We start from the raw sequence: 19,998 nt of genomic DNA, 5'->3' as shown, positions 1-19,998 counted from the left end.
TTAATTTCTTCCTTGTCTCTTCCCATCATTGACACTCGAGGTCTCCTTTTAGCTGTCCACAGCCCCAAACTGGGCTTTTCATGAACTGATGCTGGGATTTGGGAATGCAGTGGGGCAGAGTTATCCCAGTGGGATTGCATTTATCCCGCTCCAGGCTGCTGTTACCGCTCCAGCTGGTTCTGCCTGTCAGTCTCCTGTATCCCAGAATTCTGGATTTCTGTACAGATTGGATGGGATGTTGTCATTCAGCATCATTCCCACATCCCACTGCAGCTGGGACACCATTCCAGTTCCGCAGGAGCAGGCAGCCCTCATCAGGGATTCCTGGGAGAAGTGGGATTGGGTTGCTTAGTGCAGTGGTTACTGATTTTCCCGTCTTACCCAGGGATTGAATCAGAACCTCTTGGCACTCTTGTGAAAACACCAGCTTGTCTTTCCAAGCCCCTGTATCCATGTTTGAGGAGTGATGGAATAGGCTCGTGTGACGTGGCTGTTTGTCCAGAGAAGCCACTGCTTTGTCCATTAATGGGATTTGCTTTCCTCTTGCTCTCCTTCCTCCATGTGAATTCCATCCATGTAATACCAGAACCCCTGGGTTTATCCCTGCTGAGCAATTCCCTTCATCCCAACCAACCACAACCTCTCTCATTCCACTGGGAAAACCTCTCTTATACTTCCACTCGGGAATTTCTCTTGGATTCTCAGCCTTGCCGACTTTTCTTTTTCCTGGAATCCATTCCAAACATTTGCTGCAGGTTTCTGACCCGCTCTGGAGTTATTCCCAGTAGTTTTGGGTAGCCACCTCCTCAGACAACTGGGGAATGTGTGTTTGGTTCCCTCTTTTTCTTGTTACACTTCTCCTTAACCTTTTTTTGAGCTCATCAGGCATTGGGAAAGGTCAGATAAATGTCCCCAGGAAAGGGATGAGAGGCTGGAATTAAAGCAGGAGGATGGATTTGTGCTCTGCCTTCGAGATCAGATCTGGAGTTACTTAATTAGCGTTTATTTACTGCCTCCTTGGGGTATTGTTTGGATTTTGCTTTTAAACTGGGATTTTGCTATCTACACTTGCATCCAGAGGAGTTTGAACCCCGGGAAATGACACCAGGAGATCCGTAGTGGGTACAGCCACAGCTCATGTCCCATTTTCAGTTTTCACTGTTTTTAAATTAGGAGCTTGATTGTTTTCATTAAAGAGGTTTGATATCCTACATCCTCTCTGCAAGTCGAACGTGGAATTACAGTTTCAGGTAGCAGGTTTTCCTGGGGATGTTGAGGGCTAGGTTTGTCTTTATTGGATGTAAAGAGAAAAGATTTGTGAGAAAAGCCCCCCAAATTGATCACCACCACCAGAAGTTTGTTGGGCTTTTGCCCAGATATTTTCAGACAGAAAAGTCCTGTAGGTAAATTTTACCCCACTGGTGTCAGGGGTGAGCAGGAGGAATGGAACCTGTCCTGTTTTAGCGCATACTGGACATTTTCTGTGTGAAATTCTGTAATAAAAATTCAAGAAGGGAACGTTCCAGCTCAAAATGCTGCAGCATCATGAACTGCTGGAGCCCTGGGATAAAAGTTTTCCAGTGCTGCCAAGAGCCACATGCTCTGCTCCACAGTATTCCCAGTGGCTGCCTCCAGCAGAAACTTGGACTCTCTTTACAAACTTCATGTTTCTCAAATCCTTTTCCTCAGTGTTCTCAAGTTTTCACTTTAATATTTTCTCTGTCAGAAACATTTACCATTCATCCCAAATAGCGGGAATATTTTAAAAAATACAATCTACAGCTGAATTAAAGTGTTTGTTCTAATCTATTAATCAATTGAGAAGCTGAATCTCCCTTGAAATGGAATATTTTGAAAGCCAGCCATGGCTCTGATGGCATTTCTGGAGCTGCCCATCACACTCAGCACTTGTTTCTTGGAGCTGTGAGTGGCAAGCAGCTTGTGGGGGGATTTTTACACAAAACCCACTGAATTTGAAGTTATGACACTTTGGTTTAGTGTAGTTTAATTAAAAATAACTCCTTATAAAAGGAGTAGTGATGGAATGCAGTGAATGAACTGCGAAGAGAAACAAGGATGCCTTGCATCTTCATGAATCAGCTGCCGTTAAAAATTGAATGATTGAATCAAATTTTGGCTTGAGATATTAAAACCTGTTGTTAATCACATGGATATTTGTGGCTGGTGGTGTCCTGTGGAATACCATCATTTTCTGAACTGGGATTCCAGTGTCTCACCTGACGCTTTTGGATACATGTAAAATTCATTGCCGGGGATGACCTCAGGTCATTTTACAGCATGCTTGTTAAGGAATTTTAGGGAATTCCTCTCCTGCTTTTACAGTTAGTGGGCTCCTTCCCCAGCTGGCTCTGGAAATATGTGTTTCTTTTTTTTTTTTTCCACTCTCTTTGAACTATTTTCCTTCTGTGTTGTGCTTAAGACCATAAGGAAAGTACAAGGGTTTATTTTGCTCAACATCACTCTGGTAATGTTTCTTCCACCAATCATTTCACCATTTTGAAGTTTCCTGAGGGTCTTCCTGAATTTTTTCACTTAATGGTCCCCTAAATCAATACTGACCTCGGGTAGCTGGTTGTTCTCACACATTGCTCCTGGCTTGTTTGAGGCTCTAATTGTGGTTTTCAGCTGAAATCCTCTCTGTCCTTTTTTCTCCGAGTGCTGGCCTCATCCACCAGTTGGAGACATGTTTTCTGGGGCCAAGCCAGTCACCTTTATTTCAGAATCCTTCTTTCACTCCTTGTTTAGGGCTTATTGATTGATAAAAAGGTGGCTGTGCCGAGTTCTCCGGCGGGTAAATGATGCCCATGGAGTAATTAACACCTGGAGCGAGGGCAAAGGGGAAGATGCCTCCAGAGCAACTGCTGGGGCTGTTCCCAGTGGGATATTGCTGAGTAAAAGAAGAATTTGAGTCTTCCCTACCTTCTACCAACAGGACACATCCATACCTCCGTGGGAGGAGGGGGGAAAAGCATTTGGAACTCGTGGAGCTCCTCAGAACAGCGGGATGGGTTGTGTTGGTGTTGTGGAACTCCGTGTTGAGTGCTGGGAGTGACATTTGTACAGCTGCTCTTTGGCTCCCTTCTCCTCCTGTGGAGCCTGGCTTGGCATTTGCTCTTTTGTGGAATTCTTGTGGGCATGGTGGTGCTGGACACGAGTATCTTAGGTACTGTCAGTGGAACATCTTTCTCCAGTCACTGGTGCTAAACAGTGATGGTTGCATAGCTAACAGGAAGAGATCCAGGGATTTGAGGGATCCCTGGGGGTTTTGATTAAATATCTGAACTGGATAACTGCAGTAGGAGTAGGAAGTTGTGTTTTGAGACACCAGAACCCACCTGATGGATGAGGTGCACAAAGACTTGGGCTGTTCATGTGCTGATGTGAGCACAGGCGGAGTTTGACACCAGGCACTTTTCCTTCTCTGCTTCTCCTGCAAAATTTTGCCAAACTCGACTAATCCTGGTGGGTTTTTTTTAATTTAAAGTTGTCATGGAATGGAGAAACCACAAACCCAAGTAAAGCTTCTCTGAAGCTGAAGCTGGGCAAGTTGGTTCTGGATAAAAAGCAGATCTTTCCCTTCCTCTCCTTCCTTTCCTCCTGTGATGTATTTAAGATGCCAAAACACATTGCAGTGATTAGTTCATGGCAAGAAGGAGGAAATGGAAGATAATTTATGATAAATTTCAAGATATTTGTTGCTGCCACCAGGATTAGTGGTCAGGTCTAACGGTAGGCTCCCTATAGCAGCTACAGTAATAAATTCTGCCCAGTAGGTCTGGGTTTATGCAAGCAGAAAAAATCTGAACTAAAAATGTTAGATCTCTGTACAACCAAAATCTGGATCTTCATTAAATTGCATTTTAATGCAGCATCTCTCCTCCTGGATGCTAATGGAAGGAGCAGAAATGGAATTGTTCTGTCATTGTCAGCCTCTCTTCAAATGAGGGTGGTGGGGCCCTGCAGAGCATCACCAGGAGGGACATTCATGGCAAAGAGCTTTGCTTAATTAGAATCATGGAATCATGGCAGGATTTGGGTTGGAAGGAATTTAAAGCTCACCCAGTGCCACCCCTGCCATGGGCAGGGACACCTCCCACTGTCCCAGGCTGCTCCAAGCCCCAGTGTCCAGCCTGGCCTTGGCCACTGCCAGGGATCCAGGGGCAGCCTCAGCTGCTCTGGGCAGTTTCTTGAATTTCTTGTCTTTATTCTCCTATTTAAATTTCCCTTTTGCAGATGTTTAGGTTCTTGAGAAGAGTTTCCTAAGCTGCAAAACACCACCAAAAATTTCTGTCAGGTTTTGTTTTTAGTGCAGAGCAGAAACCTCCCAAACTTCTCCGACGCTTCCAGAAAAAATCAACTTCTGAACTCCGTGACAAATAGGGTTTGTGTATCAATTTAACTGTGGCAACGTTTGAGTGGCTTCAAATTTAGAGGGATGGCAAACACATTGGACACAGTGCAACATCACTGGGACTCATTAGCATAGTGGGGCCACAGCCAACAATGTGCTCCTCAGCCCAGCAGATGTGCAGCAATACCTTCAGGAGAGGGAAAAATCACCCCAGATCAGAGAAAAGTGTGAAAAACTCGCCATATTAATCATGTTAATTCCAGGTTTGGAGCATTATGTGGAGCTGTGTGTTTGTGTGGAATGGGGTCACCCAGGAGCCGGGCAGGATTTGGGGTTGGAGAGGAGCTGGGTGTGGGTTGGTCATGGTGCCACAGGCACCTCGTGGGGACGGTGGTTTGGGTCAGTTCTGAAGATTCCTTTGATAATTCCCACCTCAGTGTGATTCCAGTCTGGAGGTTTCTCTGGCTGGTGTGGATACGGAGTCACTGGTGGAGGCAGGAGCTCTCTGAGGGTGGGAATGTCAGAGCTGGAATGTCAAATGTACAGCCAGGTGTGAGCTGATCCATCCTCTCTTGCAGACTCCTGCTGAACAGGCCAAAGCCAGGCTGCAGCTGGTTCTGGAGGCAGCTGGTGAGTAAATGATAATCTTAACGATTTACTTCATGTTTGTGATACCAGGTGGGATTTTGTCTGTTGGTGTTTGGTAGATGCTGATGCTGTTCTTATTTCAGGTTAAGATTAAATTGGTTTGCATCATCATTGGCACTTAGTAAAGCCCTTTAAGGAAATAAAAATAAGTCATTTTTTTTACACTAAAACCTCACGTTTGTTCTCTGGCTCCTGCTGCTACTGAGGTTTTATTCCATGCTCTCAAAAATTTGGTTTTGTTTCGTTTTTTGCACTTTTCTTTATTTTTTGGCATTGTTCTAAATCAGTGCAAGTATTTTTTTATTATTATTACTTTTCCCCTTCTGGAAACTGTCTGTTTTGAGGAAACTCCTCACATTGCTGATGTATTTTTTTTTTCCAAAATCTATCCAGCCTTTTGCATTGTCTCTCTTCCAATATATTCCTTGTTCTCCAGAACTTTTAATAAGTCTTTGAAGCATGTAATTATGAAATGGATGTGACAGCCCTGACCTCAAAAGCACAATTTGTGTATTCTGCTGCCATCAATCACACCTCATTTTTTAATTTCTTTTGTACCTGGGAAATGTACAGAAGATAACTGGGGGTCATATATCATCATGACCTGGGCTCCGAAATTTTCCAAAGCTTATCAGAGGTCTGTGACATTGTTAAACTCAAATATTCACCGTTGAGGACTGGATCTTAGATTGAAGCTGCAAGTTTTTCATATGGAACAGAAGAGATTTAATCTCTTTGTGTCTCTTACCATCCAAAATACAGAATTAAGTTCCTTCCTGGCTTCATTTCAGTCTTGGTCATCCCAGGCACTGATGAGATCATCCCCCACCTTCTTCCCCAAGTCCTGCATTCAGTCAATTACATTTAATTTTTATTAAATTGCTGTGAGAAGAGGTTGGAAATGTTGATAATGTTGTTTCAATATATTTTTGTGTTTACTCCTTGCAAAATCAGCCCTTTTTTCAGCTTTTAGTCTTAAAAATCACTTTATGCTGAGCCATTACCCAGCAGCTTTTTGAGGAGTTTGGGTTCAACAGGTCCATTGCTGTTGCTGTTGTGGTGATGCTTTATTTGAATATAATTTAAATTAACTCTGTGCTTCAGTAGTGGTGAGTGGAGCTGTTGTTTGTGTTCACAGGGCTCTGTACGGGCTCCATCCCAAACTTGGGAATGAACTCATGGAATATCTGGCTGTACACGTTGTAGGGCTTGCTCCAGTCCCACTAAGTGGGAATAAAAAGCTGTGCTTTGTTCCCAGTGGATTATCCATGGATTTGGAGGTTAGAGACACGCTGGTCCTCTGTGGTTTGGACAAACAAACCAGGGGCTCTAAATCGCCAGCAAGTGTTGGAGAGACTTTTGGGACAGTCCTTTCCTGGTTCATCCCTGCTGACATCATGGAATCATGGAATGGTTTGGGTTGGAAGGGGCCCTAAAGCCCACCCAGTGCCACCCCTGCCATGGGCAGGGACACCTCCCACTGTCCCAGGCTGCTCCCAGCCCCAATGTCCAGCCTGGCCTTGGGCACTGCCAGGGATCCAGGGGCAGCCACAGCTGCTCTTGAATTCCTTGTCTTTATTTTCCTATCTAAATTTCCCTTTTTCAGATATTTAGGATCTTGAGAAAATCTGCTTTTAGAATTTACCCTAGATCTTATTTTAGGAGATAGCAGCTGCTTTCTCTGAAAGGCAGAAATCAGCAATCAGCAAGTAGTAAAACAGACTCTTATTATTGGGGGGTTTTTTTCCCCCATGTGTATTCAGAGATGGGAATTATGACTTCTGGTCTCTCATTATGAAAGCAGGTCAAATAAAAACTATTCACCTGTGCCTGTGAGGGAGAAGGGGTAAGATGGCCATTTTTATATTTATATGATACAGTGCTGACAAGAAGGTTTGGCTCCAAGTCCTGCATTCGTGCTGACTTTGTTAAATAATGTTTTTCTTTGTAAGTGTAGATTCATGTCAGTAATTTTGTTCTCATTAGGCGGGGCAACACTGGGAGGTACTGAAAGACTTTAATTCTCGAGGCAACTGATTTTTGATTTATAAAAGCCATCATTCCTCAGACGTTGTTAGTCCCAGCTATAAATTCATATTTGCAGAATTTATTGAATTAGATTTCTTAATATTGAGGTGCCAGGGAGCCTTTTTAGGCTCCTCTGACAACCTCCCACAAGTCACCGTGCCCGAGCAGATGTTAAGCAGGCAGTAGTTGAATGTTAATTTGGAGAGGGTGGGATGTTTAAGCCCATCTGAAGTATGTTCCATGTGGGCCTTCCAGACTGAGCTACAATGCTTTGTCTCTTGGGAGAATTTCCAAGCTAAACCTCTTTCTTTTTGTCGCTCTATATGGACTCTCTCAAGTCAGTATAAAGCAGATCATCCCTGGGCTAAAGCTCTCCAGCTTTTGTTAGTGGGCTCTGTAGGGCTGTAATTAGGCCTCCTGGCAGGCCTTGCCGGCCAGTTAATGGTCATATGGAGTTTTTCTGAGGCAGACTGGCTTTGTGTAAATCCTTGCTCGGGATCTCCTTCTGGGTCACTTCCTACCAGGCCGGGGCTTTGTGCCGCTGCCCCACGGGCGGACGGGGAGCAGCGTCCCCTGACCAGCGCCGGCTCCGGGAGCGCCGCACAATCCACCCGGATAATCCCCAGTGTAAACAGAGGATTTAGCTCAGCTTCTGTCACTTACAGTTGCCAAACCACTTGGGTGTCTGTGATTTCTTTCCCAGACTTCATTACCGAGGGTCGGAGAAGATCCGAGCTGGGGGTTTGTGTTAAACGTGGCTCCCGGCGCCGATTTTAGGGAAAAGTTTGCGCTGTTTCAAATCCTAAATCCCAAGCTTAGAGCAAACCTCAACATTTGAAAGCTGCTTAATATGTGCTGTAAATGATACAGCACCTGTGCTTTCTCATAAAGATTAGAATATGGATGAATATTCCCGAAATGTCAATAAATTCCTATGAAATGGCACGCGGCCGTTTCAAACTGTCGATATTGCCGCCTCTTCCAAAGGACTCCGAGAGCTTTGCCATGGTGCTAAGCAGAAATTTCTTACTCTCCATATAAAGACGATGACAAAAGGCAATTGATCTGGATTTTCAAAGGTCTAGAGTTGAAATAAGTGACTGATCTATTTTTGGGATCTGCATTTCAATCTCTGGCTGAAAGAGCAGTCAAGAATAGGGCATTTTGTGCAAAGAATTCACCGGAGTTTATTTAAAGGAAACTTCAGGACCGAGGCACTAAATGTGAGGTGATGAAAATGGGGGAATACAAATTCCAAGCGTTTACCATTTATCAGATCCAATTCTGGTTGTTGGATATTTAACTCATTATCTTTGAATTATGCTATCAGATTGCTGCCTTTCATTTTGCACCGTGCGTCTTTATTGCATTTTACACATTCCTCAAAGAGGAAATCATGGAATACAATGAGTACTTTAGCCTTAACTGTGGTAAATACAAATGTTTTATAATTCTGACTGCCTTTCTTTTTTTTTGAAATCTACCTATTCTGCCACAAGTTATTGGGGAGAAAAAGCCTGCTTTGCACTCAGTGCCTGATAAATATAGTCAAATATTCTCTGCTTTTGGGTATCAAAATGGCTCATAACAGATGTGGCTGAAAGGACCACATACGTAGACTGTATGATTTTAGTCTGGTGGAACTAATAGGATCACTTGCTACTTTATAGATTCTTGCTTTTCTTTTACTTTAATAAAAACTGTTTAGTTAAATAGGTTGGCCTCTATTTTGCTCTTTTCCAGCTATGCAAAGCAGTCGGGCGGGCAGGTGGCAACAAGTATGAAAAATTTCCTTTTATTGGGGCTTCTTTTCAACTGCCAAATTTATCAAATGTTTATGGGTTTCTCATTTTGATGATGATTTTCTTTCAGTTTTCTTATTTGTGTTCTTTCCACTGAAAGCTCGCTGGCTTTAATTTGAATTTCTAATTATGCAATGAATTTTAGAAGGGTGGGTAACATGTGTTGTATATATGCACAAAGGATGAAATAATACTTAAAGTATTTTATTTGTTCTGTGGAAATTTAGAACAGGCTTTTAAAATAATTCTTGCCCCAGAAATTGCAAGGATTTGAAATTTTAGCAACCTTAAAAGTTCTGAATATTGAAAAAGAGATGAAGCTATGTAGGTTTGATTTGATATAAAACTCTAATTTTTATCAATTTCAAATAGTTGTTTTGAATGGTGGCAATTGGCACTTTGGATAATTGCATTTTACTGCTCCTTATATACAAATCTTGGTTTGGAGAGCAAAGGTGTCTTCCTTGAATGATGTTTTCTCTTTCAACCTCTTTCTGGATGGAGGTGCTGTAAAGGGTTTTGTGAGGGTGTTTTGTGGAGCATTTCCTGAACCCCCAGCTAAGGAAAGGACTTTTCACCATAGTGACTCTTCACCAGTGTGGGAAGCTTGTTACTGTTCCCTGTGTCAAAGGAAAAGAAACTGGAATGACACCTGGGAAGAGCCTCGACAGTGATTGCTCCAACTTCATCTTTGTGTGTCCTGCCCTAGGGCCATCTGAGATTCCAGAATCCCAGACTGGTTTGGGTTGGAAGGAACCTCAAAGCCCATCCAGTGCCACCCCTGCCATGGGCAGGGACACCTCCCACTGCCCCAGGCTGCTCCCAGCCCCAATGTCCAGCCTGGCCTTGGGCACTGCCAGGGATCCAGGGGCAGCCCCAGCTGCTCTGGGCACCCTGTGCCAGGGCCTGCCCACCCTCCCAGGGAACAATCCCTTCCCAATATCCCCTCCATCCCTGCCCTCTGGCACTGGGAAGCCATTCCCTGTGTCCTGTCCCTCCATGCCTTGTCCCCAGTCCCTCTCCAGCTCTCCTGGAGCCCCTTTAGGCCCTGCAAGGGGCTCTGAGCTCTCCCTGGAACCTTCTCTTCTCCTGGCTCCATAGGGGAGGTTTATCCTGTTCTTGAAAACCAGCTAATTTAGGAAATCCATCTAATTATGGAGTTAATGAACCCAGTTTTTAGGTCAACTGCTGATTCCTCCTCAGCAGATTTTGGTGTCAAAACCCATTTCAGTGACAGCATCAGCAGACAGAACACTTGAAAAATCTCTGAGTGATAGAGGAATTAAACAATTAATTAAAAAATCAAGGAGATGTGTGTTAGAAGAAGTAGCTACTTTTTATATGATGTATTTTATGAGAATTTCAGGTGTTTTAAGACTGAATTTCAGAAAATTCAGGAAGTATTTGAGCTCACCTGAATGCTCCAGACCAATGAGCTTCATAGCCAAGCTGGACAGAGACGCCTTTCTCCACACATTGCTTGATCTCTTGGAGAAGCTTCATAATCTCCTTAGAGTTCTAAAAAAATAAGAATTTCTGCACACAAAGTGCCAACTGTGGAAAAAAGAATCATTACTCCAGATAATTGCTTGTTTAACATATTAACGCTGTTGTCTTTACAAAATATGTGATTTCTGAAGTGCAGCTGGTTGTGGCATTGGTGAGCAGAGTAAACACTTGGATAATAGTAATTATTAAATCATTAATTTGAATTAATTCTGTGATTGCTGAAAAAATACAGGATTTTAATTGAATGTAGGTAGAGAATAAAATGTGTTTGAAATGAAATAATTCACTTTTGCAATGTATGATATTATTCTGTTGGTGTCTAAAAGCTGTTCACTTCAGGGACCTCTTTTAGGTTCTTACAGGAGACTAAAAAAAAAGGCTTTGAACCATTTTTGCAGAATATTTATTTGTTTTTAGAGTAAGAAGCCAATGAGGACTTGTAGGGATGCCATAATATAAACCAGAGCCTATAAGTAGAATTTAGAGTAACTTTATTAATTAATGAACATTTATTGCCTTCAGAAATCTCTCTAAAGCTTTTAGAATTTCTATTTTTTTTTTTGTTAGATTTTTATCCAAGGCCTTTTTTTTTTTTTTTGTGGCACCAAAAGTATCTCAGGCTTGCATGGTGCCTAATGGCTTTCAGTAATATTGCAGCATATGGGATACAGGATTTTGATGCAAATCTCTGTGCTAATTATGTGTAGATGAATCTTTCAGGCCAGCTATTGATCTGCAGTCAAAGACAATTTTTCAGTTAGCTTAAGTTTTATATCAATTCATATTTAGCAACTTTGCTGTAATTTAATTACCCACTGGTTTGGCTGTGGAAACCATATGTGGTCATGGGGCTCGTTTGTTTTCAGCAGGTCTTTTGGGAAATGTTATTTCTTAATATTGACGGGGAAATATTTATTTCTCATGTTCTACATGATCTGTCCCAGCCTCCTCTCTGCCCAGCTGCCCTCTGTGGGCTCTGGTCATCCAAGCATTCCCGGGAATGGGTGTCCAGGAGCTTTGTTCCTTGTACATCTTTGTTTCCCTTGTACAGCTTTGGATGTTTATATTTTCTACAAGTGAAAGTGGAGAGTGTTTTTATCCATGGATATAAATTCCAGTGGTGGATTTTATAGCCTGAATGCCCAGAAAAAGGCTTTAAATTGCCCCATCTGCTCTGGCTGATGGGCTCACCTTGGTGTTCTGGTGTTGGGGGCCTTTCTAATTTCCACACGGGAATTGTGCTGGAATCATCTTGCTGAAAGGAACCTTTAGATTAGATTAGATTAAATTAATTATAATTCCCTGGGAGGGTGGTGAGGCCCTGGCACAGGGTGCCCAGAGCAGCTGGGGCTGCCCCTGGATCCCTGGCAGTGCCCAAGGCCAGGCTGGACATTGGGGCTTGGAGCAGCCTGGGACAGTGGAAGGTGTCCCTGCCCATGGCAGGGGTGGCACTGGATGGGCTTTAAGGTTCCTTCCAATCCAAACCATTTCATCATTTTCTTAAAATATTGCACAGGAAGTAGAAATGAAGCCCTGCTGGTTTTGTGCTTTTCCCACCCATCCTTTCAGGAAACCCTGGAATGCCAGCACACGGCTCCGAGTTCAGCAGTCATCCAGCACCTTGTTCTGTGCCTGCACCACCATCTTGTAACTCCTATATATTAATTTTTTCAAGGATAGTATTTAATATGGGTAATAACCCCCTTGTTTTAGTTATTGAAAGCCCATTTATCACAACTTTATTAAACATGGAGAACTAAGTGTGCCATTTTCGCCAAGTGCTTTCGCTCTCTCGTGTTCTCTTTGTTGCCCCAAATGAATGAAATTAGAACAAACAATCTCCGAGTCATTTGTAATCAGGCGCTGATTAATGGACTTTGGTTTCACAGCCATTATTCATTCAAGAACACCTGATATCTTTCCCATAAACAAATCGTGTTTGTCCAAATTAAGAAATTAAATGAAGCATTTGATGAGTTTATGATTGACCCTTCCAACTCGGGGCCCATTAGTCAATGTCGTTATCATGCAAAACTGCCTGACTAATGTGCTGGCTGAATGTGCTGTGTGGATTTATTATGATTTCTGATTAATGCCTGCTGCAAGCCAAACCACGGGATTGTAATAATTCCTTGATTTTCATTTGAGCAGTCGCTGAAGATTTTCATCTGTGATGAAATGCATTCGTGTCCCATTAGATTTAGAGATGATTATGAGGTGTCGGCCGAATAAATCTTAGCATGGAGCAGAGGGTGCTTTGCAAGGACTTTGTCAGTTGTGGTGGGCTTTTTATGGGGCTGCTGCCTGTCATGAGCAGGGATTTTTTGGGTGGTTTAAGGGGAGTTCTCCTACTTAGGCTTTTGCAAATGCGGGTGGTCGTAGAGGTTGATAGAAACAAGGTCCCCACCATAGTTTTGTAAATGAAACATTTCTCCTCATATCTAAGAGACTAATAAGAAAATTTTCTTTGATTTGCTTTTTGTTGTTTAGACACCTTTATTCTATGAATATTTAATATAAAGAATTTTCCTGGGGATGTTTGGTAACTTTAGTGACTTGGAAAGGATGTTATACAATGTTTTCTGCTGAAGTAACGCTCTTGAAAAGCAGATGTTAAACTTCTGTTTAATGTGAAGCAAGGCAAGTTCACACTGAATTAAATCTGCATTGGATGATTTGAGCCCTGTTGCCGCCAGCCCATTAAAGAACTGCTCTGTGATCCATTGGAAAGGGCGGAACGGCATCGTTGGGAAAAGGCAACAGTAATGAAAACTCGTGTCCTTTGCCATATCACTCATATTGATCACCCCAGCAAGGAAAAAGGAAGTGTTTCAAAACACAGCTTATGTGAAAAATCAAATTAGGTGCCTTTATAGCAGATCCTCCCTTTAATTCTGCTTCTATTTCCTTCTCTGTGGCTGCAGTGTGATTTATTATTGAAGATTTCTGAGCTGCTTTCTTTAAGCCATCATGTATCCCCTTATGTTCTTAAAATACCCACTAAAACTATTTAATCACAGGAGTTTCTTAAAGATTTTGAGCATTTTATGCTGCTGATCTCAAGCCCTCGGAGAGTTTTCTCTGAGAAAGGTGAGTGATTTTATAGCGATGAGCCTCTTTGAGCAAGAGGAAATTGTGATTCCTTTGGACAGGGCTTGGAGCAGCCTGGGAGAGTGGAAGGTGTCCCTGCCCCTGGAAGGGGATGGGACTGGGTGGGCTTTAAGGTCCCTTCCAACCCAACCATTTGGGATTCTCACTGCAGCTCTGGGTTTGCCTCCTGTATATTCCTAACTTACAGCAGCACTGGATTTGTTTCAGGATTTTCTGGTTTGAATTGTGGGTAAAGCTAAGGGGGAAAGGAAACAAGTTGTGGAAGAGTACATGGAATTCCAGGCTGGCTTGGGTTGGAAGGGACCTTCAAGCCCATCTTATTCCACCCCCCGCCATGGGGCAGGAGCACCTTCCGTGCACCAGGTTGCTCCTTGGGCTCTTCCCTGGGCAGCCTGTGCCAGTCTCGTTAGAAATACATTATTTTTAATCAATCTTAATATTACCTTTGGGCCTGTACCATTCCCAGGTTTCCCTGCAGTATGGACTGACTTCTAAAAGCTTCTTTTCCAGCCTTGTTCCCAGCATTTCTGTGGTGAAGCCCAGGCTGCCTGTGCCCTTGGCCAGCATGGCTGTGCCCTGTTAGTCCCCGTTAGCTCTGGCTCCATGGCCCTGCCTGCCTGCGCCTCCTCTGGGCCTTTCAGCTGGCGATTATTGACATTTTATTCCAAGGCTCAGCCTCCTGATAAACCAGGCGTGCTCCCCAGCAGATAAATGTCCATATTCAACTGGTGGAGGTGATTATGTGGGGCTGCCACCAAAGAAACCCTAAAGCATCCTATTAGCGGGGCCTGAGCCTCGGAATAAAGGCCTCAATTACGGAGCACTCCCGAGCCCTGACGAGGCACTCCCGTGACATTAATGGTGTCTTTATAACCTTTTTAACTTCTGCTGGCTCTGACAGAGCACCACAATCACAGCCATGGCTTTGCCCTTGGCAAGCAAAACCTCATTTGGAGAGGATAATAAGTATTTACTATTTAGATGGCTGGCAATAAAATTTCTCTGAATGAGATTTTACTGAGAAAATGCAAACTGATTCGATTACTTCCTTTAATGGACTGTGGGGACCTGTAATAACAGTTTGTGGAAGCTGCAAGTCTAATGTTTAGCTTCCTTCTTTCTTTTTTTTTCCTGGTTGCTTTTTGGTGTGAAAATACAAACTGGTTCTTCTTCCAGAATTACATCATGGGATTGTGTTGTGAATTTATGTCACGGAATCATTAAGCTTGGAAAAAATCCTCCAAAATCATCAAGCCCAACCCTTAAGCCAGCAGTGTCACCATTTTCACTGGAAAACTTAATCCAACTTTTCCCTGCACCTCCCATGATACTTTTCTCATCTTAAAAGTGGATAAAAACCTCAAATGTTGACAGTGTTATAGTGGCAAAGAGTGTTGGGAATCCCTAAATATTCTTGTGGGTAATTCCTATCATCTGGCCCTAGGATTATGTGCAGAAACATGTGGAATGGGGTGTCAGTTATGTCTTAAAAATAGATATTTCTTGGAAATCCATGGAGCATCCACTCTCTCTCAAAGCATTGTAGAACACAAGTGGTTTAATAACTGGGCGTGTGCCAGCAGAAGGGATTTCCCAGGTGATGTGGAATATTGATGGGATTTAGGAAAAAGTCCTTTTAAGGACATGTATGAGAAACAGTTACTGAAAGTATTTGGGTTTCTTGTGTTTCTAAACAAATAAGCAGCTTGTGAAACGGATCTGCAAACATTTATTTATTCTCTGCTATATCCTAAACCCAGCTGTATATTAAATAAGTAAAATCATCCTGATGCATGTTTTAAAGAGTACTTCGTTCTATGTCTGGATCTAGGATGGATCTACAGGAGAGCCAAGGACAAATTTTGGAAATCCCTAAATGTGTGTCTTTACCAGGCCACCAATTCTGTTATTTTCAGTCATTCAGAGAATTCCATGTTGTTGCAAGGATGGAATTTATTGAAATGGGATCCATATTGTTTTATGCTAAAATATATCTGCACATGCTTATGTCACAGTTTACCAATTCCACTGATTTACCCCTCTTGTTCCCTGGCATCGATGTGGGTTTTTGTCTTCTGGAGTTTTCAGTAATTTCGGGAAATCTGTGTTTGTGGCATTAGGGAGTGCCAGGGACACCACCAAACTTCGTTAGTGCAGCTCTGGAAGGAGACACAGGATAATATTTCCTTCCCTTTTTAACCATCAGTCACTGTACGGAGCCGCTGTGCCGACAATTCATAACCTCTTCTGTATTTGATTTTAAAAAAATAAACCCAAGCAACTTTTGCTTTCCCCAGTTCAATAACTCCCTAGAAATGTGCTTTTATACAGTGTAGCTCATACAATCCTGCACGGGCTTATAAATTGAAATCCCACTTTTTTTGGACGTTCCAGCCTGGATGACTGATGGCTGCGTGTATTTGCCATAAAATTTTAATTATGACAGAGTTATGAATCACTGCTCTCGCTGGTTCAAGTGTTAAGAAATGATGGGTTTGTTGTTTATTAAACTTGGGAGGGTGGAGGAAGAAAATGGGAAAGGCTTTGAGTTGTGTGGGGTGGATCCTGAGCTCGGATGTTTGCTCAGGAGCAGCCCTGCAGCTGATTTTGGATGTGCCCTTCCCTCCCTGGGCGCTGCTCCTGCCCAGGGTGACAAATACCATTAACTTTCTTGCTTTAACCATCCCTGGGTGTCCTGGGTCGGGGTTTTTAATCGTCTCATCCCTCGGGAGTGAGGCTTTGGCTGTCGCTGCAGGATTGGTGGAGCAGCCCTGCTCCTTCCCTTTGTGAGCACAGGACGTGGCAATAAAACCAGGGTGTTCTCAGAGAAACACCAAATATTCACAGAGTATTAAGGGCTATAACTAGAGTTGTGCAGAACTTTGAATGCAACGTGGTTTTTATTAAAAGTGTCAGATTTTTTGTTGACGAGATCAGTGTGTTCAAGCACAAATCCCCTTAGATCATCACAATGCTCGGTATTTCCCAGGTTTTTTCCCAAATTTTAGGCAGCAAACGTGTGCAGCAGCACCCGATGTATTTGGCACGTGAGGGATTGCTTTAAACGACCTCACTTTGAATTTTTCTGCCTTAAAATGAGCTTTATTTGGCTTCCCCTTTGGCCTGGCTGGCAGGGCAGGGCTTTTCCACAGACAGAAGAACAGCTTGGAGTGGTTGCAGGGCTTGAATCCCTGGGGGAATGATCCAGGCTCGGCTTTTCAGGGATGTGCTGCACAACAGGGTGATGCCATTTGGGCATTAGCAGGAAGAACACCTGAGGGAATTTGGGATGAATGAGGAGAGCTGGGGCACGGGGCAGCGGGGGCCTATTAGTGCTGCCCACTCCTGCCACAGACTGTGATAGGGCTAAATGAGTTTTAAAGGACTAAGTTGGGGGATTATAAAGTCCTTCATGGTTTGATACATGTGGAATTGGTCCTGGTAATAAGGAACATCCCTGTGGCACTGTAAACTGAGGGGAAAAAATTCCAAAATTTAAAATACTTGTCATTTATATTATAATTTCAGGAGTAGCATCTCATTTTTCTTTCTCATGGACATTAAATGTCGTGTGACAGTATATTCTACATGCAATTATTCATATTTAAATGTTTCAGTCACCAGCCAATGGAAAGAAACTTTTTACTTTCCAGCAACATAGATAATTCTTGGAAGTCGGACTGGATGGCCTTGAAGGTCTTTTCCAACCATAAGGATTCTATTAGTTTATTTTTAGTAAATCAAGTTTAGAATCAAAACTCAGCTTCATTATTCATTTCAACTTATTTCATATTTTTTTTTAGTCTCAGTGAAAATAATGGATGTGTGTGTTCATGGTATTTTTTAAATTGATTCAGCTGGTAACAAAGTAGTGCCTGTTTCTGTAACAAAGGAAAATACCGAAATAAAAAATACTAAATATTAAATACTAAAAAAAAGTCAGTTTGCTGCTGTAAGGAGTCAGCAGTACTTTCAGGAAATCCAACATACCACTGGGGTAAGATTAAAACCATTAACCCCGCTCGCCTCGACTCCCGAGCTCCAAGCTCGGAATTTTCCATTAGAAAGGAGGGTTAGGGATCAATATGGAGATCTGTTGATAACGTTCTATTAATTGGAGTAATCAAACCCGTGCTTGCAGTGTGACAGCTGCCAGGGAGGGGGAGCAGAGCAGAGTTCCCTGTGCTGTCCATGGGCACTGACGTGGGACAATTCCCAGCCGGAGCCGCTGCTCCGCCTTCCATCGACTTTGGTTCGGGGGGCAGCGGAGTCTCCCCAAAGCTGCTGGTCAATGATTCCCTCCCAGCAGTGATGTAATTAAAGCCTCAGCCGGTGTTTGTGGGGCTGCCTGGGCATTGATCATCCCGCAGATGTGAAGGGATCGATAGGGGGGATGCAGGAGAGGGCCCCCGAGAGCGGGAAGAGCGCTCTGAACGTGGCTCCAGGACACAGGCGGGATGTGGAGCTGGACCTGGAGCTGACCTGTGCCCAGCACAGCCCCTCAACCGGTGCTTTGTTACCTGTTCTTGCCATCTGGGCTCAAACCAGCCTGGCCCGGCTAGTATTGATCAGGGGCTTTTCAAAGGAGTGGAAATCCAGTGCTGGCAGAAGATAGGGATTAAAGCAGTTCAATGGATTTCTCGGAGGTAGTTATTACCCTGCTTGCAACGTTTGTACAGATTTTTAAATTAATCTGTTAATATTATTTCAAAAAGTGTTATGATGAAAGTTATCTGAAGAAAGGGATATTTTTTTAAAAAAAAGCATGTGTTACAGAATGGTTTGGGTTAGATGGGACCTTAGAGACCATCCAGTTCCACCCCTGCCACCTTCTGATGGATGCCTCATCCCTGGAAGTCCAAGGCCAGGCTCAACGGGGCTTGGAGCAGCCTGGGACAGTGGGAGGTGTCCCTGCCATGGCAGGGGTGGGGCTGGATGCGATTCAAGGTCCTTCCCAATGCAAACATTCCATGGTTCTGTGCTTGGGTGACTGAGCAGTGAAATTAAAAGTGTGATTAACGCTTCATTAAATAACACAACTTCCACGTAAAGGATACCCAGACATCCTGTGGGTGCACGTACAAGTTCAGAACCAAGTTCTTTGTGATGGATGAAGGATGGTGGGCCTCAACTGGTGCTCTGCTGCCAGTTCCATGAGGTTTTGTGCATTCCCTCTCCTCCTGGTTAAAACCATTAAACACTTCAAGAGGTTTTAATATTTTGAATTATTTCTGTTTTCTAAGAATGAGAAAAATGCCCTCTGAAGTACTTTGCAGAGCTCTCCCATCCAAAGTTAAAGCTGGCTGGGAATGAAACCTAATTGGAGAAAGTGTATGGAACTTGTGGTGTTGAATAAGGCTGCTTATTTATTACTTTGCTACAGCTTTATACAAATATATAGATGCACATGTGTCTGAGGGAAAATTATGCTGTCCAGACTTATGAGAGCCAGTTGGAATCTCTCAAGGTTGCAGATGAGCAGTGGAAATGCATGTGTATATTATCAGCTCCGTGCCCTTGGCGGTGACTTCCTCAATGACGACAAATCTTTCTTCGCTCGTCTCCTGGAAATCAGTGCTTTGGTGGTTTTCCGTCTTGGATTTGTCTGTTTTCCCATTTGCTCTAATGGGCTCTACTTGAACTTTTAAAAACAAGCATTTATTTGAAATACATTAAGAAACACAGTACTTCAGAAAAATGTTTGATACCCCAAATTCCTTCCTGAATTATTTAAGCGCCGCTGCAGCAAACTGTTTACTCAGGGCTGTTCAGCCTGGTGTGTAGTAGGGGTGTAGTTTTCTTTTAATGCAGTTATTGAATTCCAACCCACAGAGCCTCTGGCGGGGTTCCAGGAGCGCTCTGCTGCGCCGAGTGAAGATAAATTGTTTGTTTTCAGCAGCATTTCTTCATCTTCATCACTTAATCTGCAGTGAAATTTTACAGCCAGCCGCTGAATATTTAAGCAATATATTTACCTCTTTTATCCTGGGGGAGTATTTAATAATGCTGAGTACAGTAAAGGATTACAGGAGTTCAGGATACAGCCTGAGAACGTGGAGTTTCCCATCATTTTCTCGGCCGGGATGAGCTCCGCGCTCTCCGCGCCGTTCCCGGGCTGCCGGCCGCTCCCAAGGCTGCCGGGCTGTAATTGAGTGTGTGCTGGCATCGGCCCTAAGTCCTCCCCACAAATCTTTCCTGGACACACACTCCCCCTTTTGGTGCCAGATGTCAGGTTCTTTTGGCTGCCTGTCTTATGATTCCGCAGTTCCGGCACAGTAAATCCTGGGAGTTCACCGCGCCTCGACCCCGAAGTTTTCCACCTCGTCCTTCCCTGATTTTGCAGTGCCCCGTTCAATTTCTTGTGAGGTCACACTCCGTGGTGCTAATATTCTTCTTCTTTAACCATGTCTTGGTGTTTATGATTTAGAGGCTTCAAAAAAATCACTTTTTGAAAGTTCCTTTTGGTCTTTTTCATTTTCCATTGCTTCACGAAGGTTTTTCATTAACACTGTGGTCAGAGTGGGAAAT

At 43.3% G+C, this 19,998-nt stretch overlaps 1 protein-coding gene across 1 annotated transcript in view; it reads left to right on the top strand.

Moving 5' to 3' along the window:
• RSRC1 (arginine and serine rich coiled-coil 1) overlaps positions 1 to 19,998 on the top strand; it is a 100,545-nt gene that overhangs the window by 56,599 nt on the left and 23,948 nt on the right. Inside the window, exon 7 of the mRNA XM_032119724.1 lies at positions 4,951 to 5,002. Coding sequence (XP_031975615.1) covers positions 4,951 to 5,002 — 52 coding nt within the window. The remainder of the gene's footprint in view (positions 1 to 4,950; positions 5,003 to 19,998) is intronic.

The sequence above is a fragment of the Corvus moneduloides genome, chromosome 10 (genome assembly GCF_009650955.1).
Source record: "Corvus moneduloides isolate bCorMon1 chromosome 10, bCorMon1.pri, whole genome shotgun sequence".
In the NCBI taxonomy this organism is placed as follows: domain Eukaryota; kingdom Metazoa; phylum Chordata; class Aves; order Passeriformes; family Corvidae; genus Corvus; species Corvus moneduloides.
The sequence above is the reverse complement of the archived record's forward strand: the minus strand, read 5'-3'. Positions and strand labels throughout refer to the sequence as shown.